Genomic DNA, 13,472 nt, shown 5'->3' on the forward strand with positions numbered 1-13,472 from the left:
TTGCATCACTGCCTCAGCAAACTTGGCATAAACAAGGGATCAGAATGGGAGCTTCCCACCCTGAATGGCTCTGGACTTCACAGCCACAGGAGCAAAAGCAAAAAAGAGTAACCTGCTAATAAAAGCATAAACACTCAAACTTACAGGTCATGTTTAAAATTAGTTTTTAATTCTATTTTGGAGAAATTAAAAATTCAATTGAAGTACATTTGTCAATGTATTTCAGTTATTTAACTAGAATTACCTGAGACAATGGTGGTTCATGCAGATCTAACTGTAGCCTCTGCACCACCTCTAGGAAGTCTTCTGAATGAAAACAAATCACATCTTTGGTTATACGGGGTTGATCAGACCTGAAAAAAGGGAAAATGATGAATTGGATTTAATTTAGCAAACAATCTGTACTTAGGCAATTGTTCATTTCGTTAGGCACCTCAAAGTGGTTGAATGTCAGTCTGTGCCTGTGCTCCATATGGTGGGTGCATGGCATCAGCGGTTACTATTGTGGGTAGCAACGAGTGGAATTCAGGCACCTCCACACAGGGAAGAATGCAAGTTCAGAGTGAACAGACATTTTTCAAATCATTAAATGGCCATTAGACCCAACACACCCAGAGATTAATCCCACCGACTGGCCTTCTCAACATAGCCTTCACTGCTCTCTCCAAAAATACATTAACTGTCGTTTGTACCCATCTATTCTCCATTTCAATGGCATACCATGGTGACTTATTCCACAAGTCAATTACTCTTTTAGTGGAAAAAGTCCTGCCTGCCATCCCTCCTTATTCCCAAGTCTGTAGTCTTTACTTGTGTCCCTGGTCACCCCAGACCATTTTGGTACATTTCTAAGCAGCCAGATTTATAATTTTAATAGGTCTAGAGTCGCTTACCTAACTTCTTGGATGGGAGTTGGCACATGGACACTGGAAAAATAGGTTTAAAAGGGGAGGTGAGGAAGATATTCTCTGCATTTAATACAAAAACAGGAGTGTGAAAAATTAAAAACCTATTCTACCCATTCAGCTATTTTTTTAAATTTGTTTATGGGATGTGGGTGTCACTGGCAAGGCCAGCATTTAGTGCCCATCCCTAATTGCCCTTGAGAAGGTGGTGGTGAGCCGCCTTCTTGAATCGCTGCAGTCCGTGTGATGAAGATACTCCCATAGTGCTGTTAGGGATGGAGTTCCTGGATTTTGATCCAGCGATGATGAAGGAACGGTGATATATTTCCAAGTCAGGATTGCGTGTGACTTGGACATTCAACAGAACATGCACAATTTGTAATACTGCTACTCTTCCTAATGTAATCCCCCTAAGGGACGCGAGTAACCAGATACAGCTTTCAGAATTTTCTTATTCCTTGCCTCCTAAAAATATTCATGAAAACTCCAAGGTATGAATGTGATGTTACATTAGTCAATCTGTCTGGTTGCATTCTACAGATAACGCTCCCAAAATTCCAACAGGACAGGACTCTGTGCTCCACAATTAATTTAGTCTATATGTACAATGGTTATTATAACATTCAACTCAGCTTAATGTTTCTCCCTCAGTGCCCTTTTGAACAATGCAAATGATTATAGATAATCAGTTAGACTTTAATATCTTGTTCATTTTAATTATGATTCGTTTTTTTTTTTTTTTTTTTTGAGTTCCAACATTTAGGAAAGTTTTATTGTATCAGACGTCGAGAGCAGACGTCAATATATCCATATTAACTTTGGCTGCTTCAATATACGGAGTACCAGAAGTGTAAGTCGTTCCACAATCAGCTAAAAGGCCTCTGTTTATTATAAAGTCATTAAAATTATGCACTCACCAGTGCTTCATAAACTAGGTCATATCAGCAGTAGGTCTCCTGTCAATGCTAATGCAGTTTGAATACATGCCAATACACTTCCTATTCTTTCTCACCCCCTGCCACTACTTGCTATTTAGACGTGCTGTTTCATCAAACTCTTCCCTCCCCAAAACATGTTTATAAAGGAACATACAAAAAGCAGGATGAAGCTGCGGAACAATATAAACAGGAACTCCTCTCAACTTGCCTGTGTGGATTAGAATGCAAAATTCAATGTTAAGCACAGAGCAAAAAGATTGTCATTTTGATAGTGTATATTATATCTCTCCTACCCACAGCCCCAATTAGCCCAGGGATATTGAAGCCAATTGAAACATCCTGGCACTCAATACAGATCAGGGATCAATGGGACATTCCTGGTTTTCATGTCTCAGTATCACCCTCTACATTACATTTATCCACTGAAAGTAGCCCCTCCCTCCCCATGAACTCTCCCTTTACAAAAAAGTCACCCAAATCACCAATCTCTGTATGTAAATGTAATTGGAAGAATACCTTTTCACTGCACCTTTCCCTCCAAAGAACAGCAAAAAGAAATCAGAGAAAAAGCACAACAGTAGTCTCCCGATAGCATTTACACTTAAAGATCAGGGCTATGGACTTTGTGACTAAATGGTTACACAAAGAGGAAGTCATGCAGAAATGTAACTAGGTTTATAGTTGTTCAGGGAGCCATTACATTTCTTCCATTTTCACCATGTCCAATGTAATAAAAGTGTTAAAAAAGGGCAAATGAATTAGCAGCAATGTGAACAGTTTGGCCATGTAACTATTCCTTGCAGACTGAATGATATACGAGTAAAAATTATGCTACGCTTCCAATTCAATTAAGTTTTCAAATTCACTATCAATTCTCCTATCTTTAAAGTTCTAAAACTTTCATGCCAAACTTCAAAAATGTTTGAAGTAATATTAGTTTTGACTAAAAACCAGTAATTCTGTCATTTGGATAAATCAGTAACTAAAGACAACTACATTTTTCAACATTTATAATTAACAGCACACACAGAACAGTCATTCAGAAGTGGCCAGCTCACATACCAATCCCCACACTGTACAGCTTTCAACACTCCAACAGCTGCTGTAGTCTGACGCTCAAATCCCTGTCCAATATGATCTGCATGGGCTCGAGTCCTATCCTCAAACAGCATTTCACGTGGCTCACTTGCACGAGGTAGATACTGTAAATTTTTTATTTCATTGGTAGTTCTAAAAGAAACGGATAAAAGTGTAAATGTAAAATAAGATCAATTTTCTGTCTTTATTTTTATCCTGTTAGAGGTTTGTTACTTGCAAAGAAACTGCAAGTACAGAAGGCAGGGAAAGAGAGAAACATATGTACAACCTATTTGCAAGGTTACATCTTCATTTATTAATGAGGTTAAGAGAATAAATTATATAAATAAATTAGTGCTAAACCCAAAGCACAGTACAAAGCAAAAGATGGTCATTTGAACTGTATGCATTACATTTCTTCCCCCCAGCGATACTGATGTATACTAATCTGTACCTATTCATTACCCATTCATGCTGTGAATTGGCACATTAGTATATTTGAGCCCCATACACTGCTCCTCTGAGCACACTCCCAACATTTAAACTGCAAATTTCAGATGTTCAAATTATTGTCAATACAGATCAACTGTAGCTTAAAAAAACCAACTTACAGCAATTTAAAGCAGCACGGCTTTCAAAAGCCAGATCAAATCCCTTAGCTCGTGAAAACAATCATATTTTCAGCATTAAGTGCAAGTGGCTCCAATTTATACAGGAACATTTTAGGTGTATGTAACAATGCCAATTATTTGGAGCTAAAATTATGAATGTGGTGTATTCATCCAGGCACTAGAGGGGGAACTAGAAGTTTTCTGCTGGAACAAAACCACACAGCTACTGTATAACTAAAACTATCACTTGTAACAATTAAAGACTGTGTCGTTATAAACACTGATTATTTGCAGAAAAACAACTTTTTGGCAATGAGGCTAGTTCAAAAATATTAAAAAGGGGCTTGCGGAATTCTGCGGCAGAAATATGATGAACTCCTTTAGTGTATATAGGTTTTGCTGAGCTACCTAAGTCTGGAATGAATTAATAGCCAGAGATCCAGTGTATCCCATGTATTGCATCAGTCTCAGTAACAACACCATGCTACTAAAAATATAGCCTCAGCATTGCCTCCTATACCCTACATACCAGGGGTTCTCAACCTTTTGGCTTCGGAGGCTCCACTTCCATGTTATAAAAATTCTGCGGACCCCCTGTAACACAACATAAGTATTTTGTTCTGTATAAATAGTGTGTGTGGTGAGGTGGGAGGGACAAGAAGCAGTTTGTCCCACAGTCTGTGGGGGATCGGTTCAGAGTTCCAGTCACACATTCAGTTACTGCAGCATCCCAGTAGCGGACATCCCTAGATAGGCCCCGTCCTGAGAAACCGGCCATTCTCTGGCGGACCCCCTGAAATCTTCTCGCGGATTCCCAGCTGAGAACCCCTGCTTATGCAATGACTCTACTTCAGTCTCAAGGTGGAAGAAATGGATAAATCAATTCGAATGTGTTATGACAGGTTTTGATATCCGAGGAGAACATTTGCAAGATTCATTAGTTATACTTATTTGATCCTGGAAATGATGCAAGCTATAATAAGTGTAAGAAAACCTTCTCTCCCAAGGCAAATATAGCACAAATCAATCATGCTTTGATGGGTTGAACAAACCAAGAATGAATCTGTAAATGCCTTCTGCACATGCTTAAATCAACCAGCAACAAAAGTAATTTTATTGATGCAGATCATGAAATCAGATTATAGAACAAGGTTATCTTAAATATAAAGTGCAAACAACATTGAGCCAAGATAATTCAACTTCAATCATATGTGTTATTACTGTAGTGGAAATTACCCTCACACTGGCAATTATGCAGCCAGGGAGAAAGAATGTCATGCATGTGGAAAACAAAATCACTTCTTCCTGTTCTGTCATCCAATTGTAGACCTCTACAAAAACCATAGTGACACTATGATGAAACATAGTGACACAGACACATAGCCACAAGTTTTTGAAACTTGCATGCAGCTCTAAAGATGGTGACGTGTCCTTATTCACTACACAAGAACACCATACCATCAGCTTGGCAATCAGCAATGAGCTGATGACAGTAGTTTATTTTCAAGGTGAACCACCAAGTTATACAAAAGCAAAATACCGCAGATGCTGGAAATCTGAAATAAAAACAGAAAATGCTGGAAATACTCAGCAGGTCAGGCAGCATCTGTGGAGAGAGAAACAGAGTTAATGTTTCAGGTCGGTGACCTTCCGTCAGTTGCATCTCGCTTCTCAGAATCCCAACGATAAGCATTTGTGTCAATATGCAAAGGACATAAAGGACAAATGGCCGCCTTCTATGCTAACTAACAATGGAATTAAACATGAACTGCATGACATGTCAACCCTAAATGAGATTATTACAGAATGGATCATATGTTTTTCAAAGCTAGACCTGAAATCTGAGCATCACCAGCTAAAGCTCAATAAGGAGTGCCTCTATATCTTGTTTGCAACTCACACTGGTCTGAAGTGATATAAAAGATCAATTTTTGGTATATCTTCAGCAAAAGTATTTTAACATGCCATCCAGCAAGTTATTGAAGGAATTCTAGGTATCTTGAATGTAAGCGATGACTTTCTGATACATGCATCAAACCAAGCAGAACACAGCATGCACCGTCACAGCATTCTTCACAGGCTACAGAACCAAAGCCCTCCTCAGTGCGGTTCCCAGGCACAGGCAATAAGGTAGAAGAAGCTATTAATAGATACCTCAGCTGTCTGGTGGCAACTGTTGAACACTAGACAGTACCACAAGCTGTGTCAGATCTACCTGACTATACATGGCATAGATTTAATGTTAAATCCTGTCCATCAGAAGACTATTTTAGTATTAGTCAATGATTTCTCCCAATTTCCTGCAGTTGAAATAATCAAATGTACAGCAACTAGATCAAGATTTTTGCAGTTCATCGAATTCCGGCAATGTTAAATCGACACCGTATCTCTAATCCAGAGTTCAGAATTCCAGCAGTTTGCACAGCACCTTAGGTTTCACCACTACTGAATAACGCCACACCGCTGAGGCAGAAAGATTCATGAGATCCATCAAATAAGCATATCCAGACTGCTCAATTGGACAGTTTATCTTGGCAACACCAACTTTGGACAGCTGTGCCTCACCTCACTCCACCATAGGGGCAGCACCTGCAAATACTATGCTCCATTGCAAATTGAGAATCACAGTGCCTCATGCTATCACTTCTAAGTGAAAAGGTAAGATCAGGAACAAAGTTTGTGACGCCGAGGCAAAAATGAATGAGATTGAAACACTGCCCAAACCAGTGAAACCAAAGTGGACGACAACATCCTACTGAGAAATAAGTGAACAAAATAATACCCCCATTCAAACTACTCGGCCACACTGTAATTTACATCATTGGTTTCACTATAACTTCTCAGAGGTATCCATCAAATTATCAGAAACTTAATACGTCATGCTGACTGAACACAATATTGATTTTACAAAAGCAAAATACTGCGGATGCTGGAAATCTGAAATAAGAAAAGAAAATGCTGGGTCATCGACCTGAAACGTTAACTCTGTTCTTCTCTCCACAGATGATGCCTGATCTGCTGAGTATTTCCAGCATTTTCTTTTTTTTATTACAATATTGATTTTAGTGGTTATGAACCAGATGATGCAACCAATATTCAGAATCAAGTATCACCAATTTGTATTCTGTCGTTCAGGAACAGGAGGCTCCCACAGTATCTAAAAGATAATCTTTTAAAGGTTGCACGTTATATTTTAGAATGTCTGGCTTTTAAATAAAAGAGATATGTTTGTCAGTCGATCTTATAAGGAAGGGAGTGATGTAATGTATTCATCTAGGCACTAGATGGGGGACTAGGAGCTGTCTGGGAACAAAAACCATTTAGTGATTACATCACTTGTAACAACTGAAGCCTTTTCTCACAAGTTAGTAATCAGTGTTTATGAAGGCAAACGTGATACTGATCAATCTGTACTTCAAGGTACAAAATAGCGAATTATGGCATTTTAGTCATTACAGACAGTAGCAAACATGCAATTTACTATTAAGATGTAGAATAGACAACACATTTTTAAAATGTCATGGTAAATTGATCTACATAGCATTAGCATCTGGCGAAGTCCAAATGCTTCATTAACACAATCAAGCATAAGCACACACCCATTAACTATTTCTAACTTTCCCAGATGGCAATGCATGTTGTTGTGAAATACTTAACTGTCAACTAATTAGATCTTCAAATGTTTCTTTTTCTACCACAGAGCCTGCAGAGCCCATGAGTCAACCCAAATCCTCATGCCCTGGTTCTCGGTGCTTATCTTGCATACCGGTTTGTGACCCACATGGCACCACCATCAGGCATTAGAACTTAGCACTACTCCCGCATGATGGAACACAGCTAAGAAGCAGAGCTAACCCACCTTCTGTTGTACAAGCAGAAGGCTCATTAACCATACTGGAACCAAACTGTTAATAGCATCCTAACACTTGGGTTACGGAAGGTGGGACAGCTCTGCAACCCAAAAGCATTCCACTGCTTGAACATGAGACAGAGAAGTAGCAGCCCTGCATCCTGGCGCTGGCAACTGATGGAGGAACAGGGGCAGACATCTTTGGGAGTCAGCTCCCTCCACACTTTGCCTCTCCATAGAAGTTGAGATAAAAGAAGCATCGTGATTCAATTTCACTAGACCGTAGTTTTCCAGCAACATCACTGGAAGTAGAGTCTTACGATAATATCTTATTCTGTGAATTCAAGCCCTATTGAGAACAGGGACTGGATTTTCCTTCTCTTTCCCAAAATCGGGTAGTAAGGCCTACTGTCTTGTCTCTGCAAACTACGTATTTCTCCTTCCTCCCCAACCCTTCCATGCCTCTTATTCCATCTTCCTTCCATCTGCCATCATTACCACCACTCCCCAGGACTGCCTGGTGGAAGGTTGCAGTAAGCCCACGTTAGCAGTGATGGCCTCAATCTCCACAAATGGAGGGAAAGAGATTAGTAGCTGCCTCCTCTCCCCCCACAATCTGTCCCTAGCCACTTACTTTTATAGGCTTCGGTCTCTGCCAAAGTCTACAAAGCTGCCATCTTTGGGGTTCTTCTGCCGCTTTAGGGTCTCTTACTGTCTCTTTTTGGGCACGGCAGCACCATTCAACCTTCCTCTGTGGCACTGGCAGGCTCCCCCCTCTTAGTGGTGGAAATCCCACTAGGAGCCCGGGACTGCATGGATACCGAGTCGAATTTGCGGCAAGGTTGAGGGATGGCCTCCACCAACACAGCTGCAAAGAGGAAAATACAGCCAGAGGTGTCTGAAGAGTTATTATTTTTATTGGAATGGGTCATTCGCCCAACTAAATACAATACACTTAGCATTTCTATCACATGAACATATTTCTCATACAAGGGTATGAGTCCTTTAATTTTTCTTTTACATCAACTTCACTTTCCCGCCAGATCTCCATATCTCTTGATTCCCCTAAAGTCCAAAAGAGTTTTGTACACCGCATTCACCAATTCCAACCCTACAATTTTAAAGATCCAATGAGCAGAAGCATACAGCACAGAAAATAAACAGTGAAGTACCTTGCTCAGTTCTGAACATCGGAACATCATCCTCTTAAAAAAGAGCTACAAGTCCAATCTCAAGTGTAAAGGAAATGCACTCAGAGGAAGGATTAGAGATGCTATAGTCTTGAAAGAAAGGAGAACCCCATCAAGGTATAATAAGAAATAGTATAGTTAAGGTAAACCCAGAGTATTACTTCAAAGAAAAGCAAGAAAGTAGGACCAGAGGACATACATTTAAATTAGTAAAAAGTAAATTAGGAAGAACTTATTTATTTATTTAAAGAGTGCTGATAAACACTGAGCTATACCTGGCAGGTAGTAAAGGCAAAACTATTCAGATTGTTCAAAATGCAATTGGGATGTTAAGATGTCAAAATTAATCCATTAGAGGGTTGAGCATCAATGGACCAAAATGGCATTTTCTCAGGTTCCAGATGCAGAATATGTTCTGCTGTAAAGCAGTTTTGACATCTGTTCCACAGGGTCTATGGTCTGTATTAGGAGCCCAACACTCTTGATACTTAACCCCTATAACCTGCAGTGTTAGGTTTCTGATATTCAAAGCTGGAGGAAAATTGGACATTTTGTTGATTTTCTAAGGCACACAACTTGGTTTTACAGCTTATTCCTGTGCCTAGCAACTGAAGGAAAATGGGTGCACATAGGCAGTGGAAGCTTAACAACTGGGGGACAGCAAAGGAGGTTTGGCTAACACAATAAACAAGACATTGAACTTACCGTCTTCGTTTAAAAGGTGATTTTGGCATGTCTGCTATAGGGATCACCTGTTCTCCTGGACGAACCCACATAATAGGACCATCGTCACTTTCTTTACGGCACTTAAGTTTGAGACTAGAAAGTGATCCCCACGGTAATGTACGCTGTTGGCAGAAAAAAAAAGGGAAAACAAATGGTTTTTATTCCTTTTTTTTTTACTGGTTATGACACGCATGCTCATCAAAATGTATCTATTTCAGTAGATTTACAAGATCAACCAAATTCCTGCAGATGTCTTTCAAGATACAATTGTAATTTAACATCATAAGTAAATTCATCTTTATTTAAAAGGACAAATTGACAATTCAGGCACCAAAGCTAGCACTTGAAATGTTTCAGTAAAAGACTACAAAAAAAATTTAAACCAAGATCTTTTTGAATTAGAAGGCAAGTAAATTTGTGCCATTCTTGTGTAGGGGAACCAAAGATTTTTTTTGGGGTAGGGAAGGAATACATTTAATATACAAATATAACTTCAAAGTAAAAGAAGCCAATTTTTCTTCAAAGTAACTGCCACAAATATGTTTCTTGGAAGTCAACACATTCTAAACTGTTGAGATTTTGTGCTCTTTTCAGCCATGCTTGTACTGTATTAGTATAAATTTGGACATATCTGCAATGTTCCAGTAACTTAACCATGCATGCATAAATCAATCAATAAATCAAGCTCATTATTCCAACATTGCAAATTAATCTAATGTTAAGTTATAATAAATTGGTTAAAATTTAAATAAAAAGACTTAAATATTTCAAATGCTGTGTCCACACTGCTTTTTCCATTTAGAAAAAGACTAGGAATTAGAGATTAGCTGGACTGCAATGGTGGACATTAAACACACCCCATATTGATTTGTTGATGGTGCTATTTTCCATTTTCAGTTGTTACATAGTGGATGTTTTTTAACCCAACCTTCTCTTCCCTCCCACCCCATTCACCAGTTGATTATACTTATTGTTTATTTGAATAATCAACTATCTAGCCCAAAACAAAAGCACATGGCTAAGCTGAATTGAGTTTTATGTTCATGTTGGCTGGTTGCTGAAGTAACTAGCCTTTGCCATCACTGAGCACCTGCACTCAATGTTATTCTTTTATTAGGCACAAACCTGGATATCAGCCCCACCCACCCATGTATATTTACATATACCAATTGCTTAGCTTGGAACAATACTAAACTGTCGACAATATTTGTAAGCTCCAATAACTAAAAATACTTACTTTTAAAAAAGGAGACTCTTCCAGTCTGTCAAGGAACTCTGGAAAGTAGTCCCCAACTTCTTCATCCACAGCTCCTACCAAGCTGATCTGTCGCATTGGGCCAGCCCTGTAAGTGCCATGCGAATACGTTCGTCTCACCTATTACCAAGTTAAAAAAAAATCAAAGTTAAGCAAACTACAACTGCTGTACCATACTGTAATATATAAAATTATTGAATATAACTACATAATATGGAACAGAAAAGTTTCTTTTTAAACGCCTGAAAGCCTGTGTAGAGAAACCCCATTTCCATTTGATATCAGCATTATGGCCAGATGCAGATTAAAGCTTCTCTTTCACTACCAACAGCATGTCTCAACTACAGTCGTAAAATAGCAGTAATCAGAGATATTGGGCCATAATTTACTGTGCCAGGGCATCCAACGGTATCTGCCGTTAGTTAGACTTATCTTTGCACGTTCAGGTTTTTTTTTTTAATTTTTATAAATTGTGTGGCTGAAAGTGTGAACTGATAACGGCGCAGTGAGGGAAACCAGGTATCTGGGACCTGAGTAAACAGGGCAAGCAGCTGAGTAAACAGGGCAAGCAGCACGGTGGCATAGTGGTTAGCACTGTTGCCTCACAGCACCAGGGACCCGGGTTCAAATCCGGCCTCGGGTGACTGTCTGTGTGGAGTTTGCACATTCTCCCCGTGTTTGCGTGGGTTTCCTCCGGGTGCTCCAGTTTCCTCCCACAGTCCAAAGATGTGCGGGTTAGGTTGATTGGCCATGATAAAAATTGGCCCTTAGTGTTAGGGGGGATTAAATACGTGGGGTTACGGGGATAGGGCTTGGGTGGGATGGCTGTCGGTGTAGGGACTGGGTGCTAGGGTTTGGATGATCAGCCATGATCTCGTTGAATGGCGGAGCAGGCTCGAAGGGCCGAATGGCCTACTCCTGCTCCTATCTTCTATGTTTCTATGTATGTATCTCCTTAACCGATCAGATTGAAGGATTGTGAAATTAACAGCGCAAGGACGGAGAAGGAAATGCAAGTTAGAGTGAGTGAATTCAATGTCAAATCAAGTACAGAAAGAGAAAGAGTGAGAGTGAAAGAAAGATTGGATTGAGAGAGGAAAAGAGACAGAAAGGGAAGATAAAAATTTAATTTAAAATTTTATATTTGTAAAATCTCCAACAATTAAAACCTGAAGTAATGCGACTCCACACTTGTAATAGTTAATTTTCAGTAGGTTGATTGGCAGTAATTAATACTTATTACATCGTTGAGGGATACTTAGACTAAAATAGACGAGACCTAACTTTCTGTGGCTAGTTTAGTTTGTATTTACTGCACAAGTACAGCAACGTCACGCCGTTTGATGCGTTTGAATGGTGAGCCAGGCAGCGAGATACTGTTTTTGCAAAGCTAACGGTGCAGCGGTGCAACTCGGACAACAATTTTTGGATTTCCACATTTAGCCTCGCATCTGCTCTTGCCTGAGGTTGCTGTAGCATTTGCGCATAAATAACGGTGAGCGCTATTAGCCTCACTGTTATTTTAACAGCAAACTAGGGGTATTTATTTTTTATTAATAGCCATCTTGATGAATCCAGGAGTCATCATCTTGGAATTCTTGATCTTAGGCCCAAAATCTTATGTTTTTATGGTGCGATACCACCAGAGACCCAGAAAGGGAGCTCAGTAACTCATTTCGAGCTTATACACTGTCAATACGACAAGTTCTTCAAGAACATCTGGATTATGGTTTTAAACATTAAACCATTTTGCATACTCTCTCACTTGCATTACTGTACATTTATAATCTTTTGTAATGAATACTCATTAGCAAAATAATCAGTTCTGTGTACACATTATTGACCAGGCCTTACAACAGATAACCACAAGAATTATAAATCATATAGCAATTAATAGGCTGCTGTAATGATCCATTATGACTTTGGCACAATAAACTGTGACTCTTGTACAGATTTTTTTGCTTTCATTTTGCAAAAGTAGTGACCGATAAACCACAGGCATGTTCTAGTTAAGTTTGTGATTGGGCACTTAAAATCATTGTTGCGTGCTGGAAACAGCAAGTTCGTGGGTGGGAGAGAGACACTTTTGGTGGTACCATTTCTAAAATAGAATTGTCCACACAGAATACCCTTCAAAAATCTGTCGGACAAGCATATCCAGCTTTTATTTACCATTTTTAAAACTATTTCCCTCTCCCTCAAACTATTTTTCAATACAATCTCCTCCAGCTGGGAAGATAAGACAGGACATTCATGGAGTTCTTTTCTCCATTTCCACCATCAATTCTACTTTGCAATTTACTGGCACAATGTACAACTGCACTGTAGCCAGTCCAATGCTTCAATCATCTGTACGCGGCAATCATTTAAAACACTGACAAAGAAAATGTTTTTGATTGATGTACATCATACTTCCAAACAAAGCAGTGAGAAGGTTTAACTTTTAGACAGCTGTTGCAGACAGGGAAATTTCAACATCCTGGAGCAAGCTATTTTAAATATGTTTTTAGCTCATATGGAAACAAAGATTATTACAGTAAAGTAAAAGATTGGGAAAGTACAAAATTGTGGTTAAAATGTACTTTTTAAAATTTAAAACTAGCACATCTCCAGTAGCATCGGTCATGGTGTGTCAAAGGATATGTAGATTTATAACAAACAGGATGTTATGTCATGAAATGCACAATGCATTATCTGCATCATACATTTAGTCAAATTCAGTTTTTTTTAATTAAAGTTGGTTCTAGATTTTTCAAAGTTTTGGGAAACAAATTCTAAAAGTGACTATTTTTTCATGAAAAACATTAGTGGCCTTGATTATTATTCTATCTTCCTTGTTCTATGTATTGAATTTTTCATCTCATTTTAATAGTCTAGTATACACTGGAAAATGGATGGAAGCATGTAGGAGATTGAAGAT

At 39.0% G+C, this 13,472-nt stretch overlaps 1 protein-coding gene across 1 annotated transcript in view; it reads right to left on the reverse strand.

The window, feature by feature from the left end:
* Window positions 1-13,472, reverse strand: part of LOC147105736 (lysine-specific demethylase RSBN1L-like) — a 48,589-nt gene that overhangs the window by 1,628 nt on the left and 33,489 nt on the right. Inside the window, exons 3-6 of the mRNA XM_086010404.1 lie at window positions 10,535-10,672; window positions 9,277-9,419; window positions 2,906-3,073; window positions 245-353 (exon numbers count right to left, since the gene is read on the reverse strand). Of these exons, the coding sequence (XP_085866530.1) occupies window positions 245-353; window positions 2,906-3,073; window positions 9,277-9,419; window positions 10,535-10,672 (558 nt within the window). The remainder of the gene's footprint in view (window positions 1-244; window positions 354-2,905; window positions 3,074-9,276; window positions 9,420-10,534; window positions 10,673-13,472) is intronic.

The sequence above is a fragment of the Somniosus microcephalus genome, chromosome 17 (assembly GCF_052327205.1).
Source record: "Somniosus microcephalus isolate GS21.2 chromosome 17, FLI_Smic_1.0, whole genome shotgun sequence".
Taxonomy (NCBI): Eukaryota; Metazoa; Chordata; class Chondrichthyes; order Squaliformes; family Somniosidae; genus Somniosus; species Somniosus microcephalus.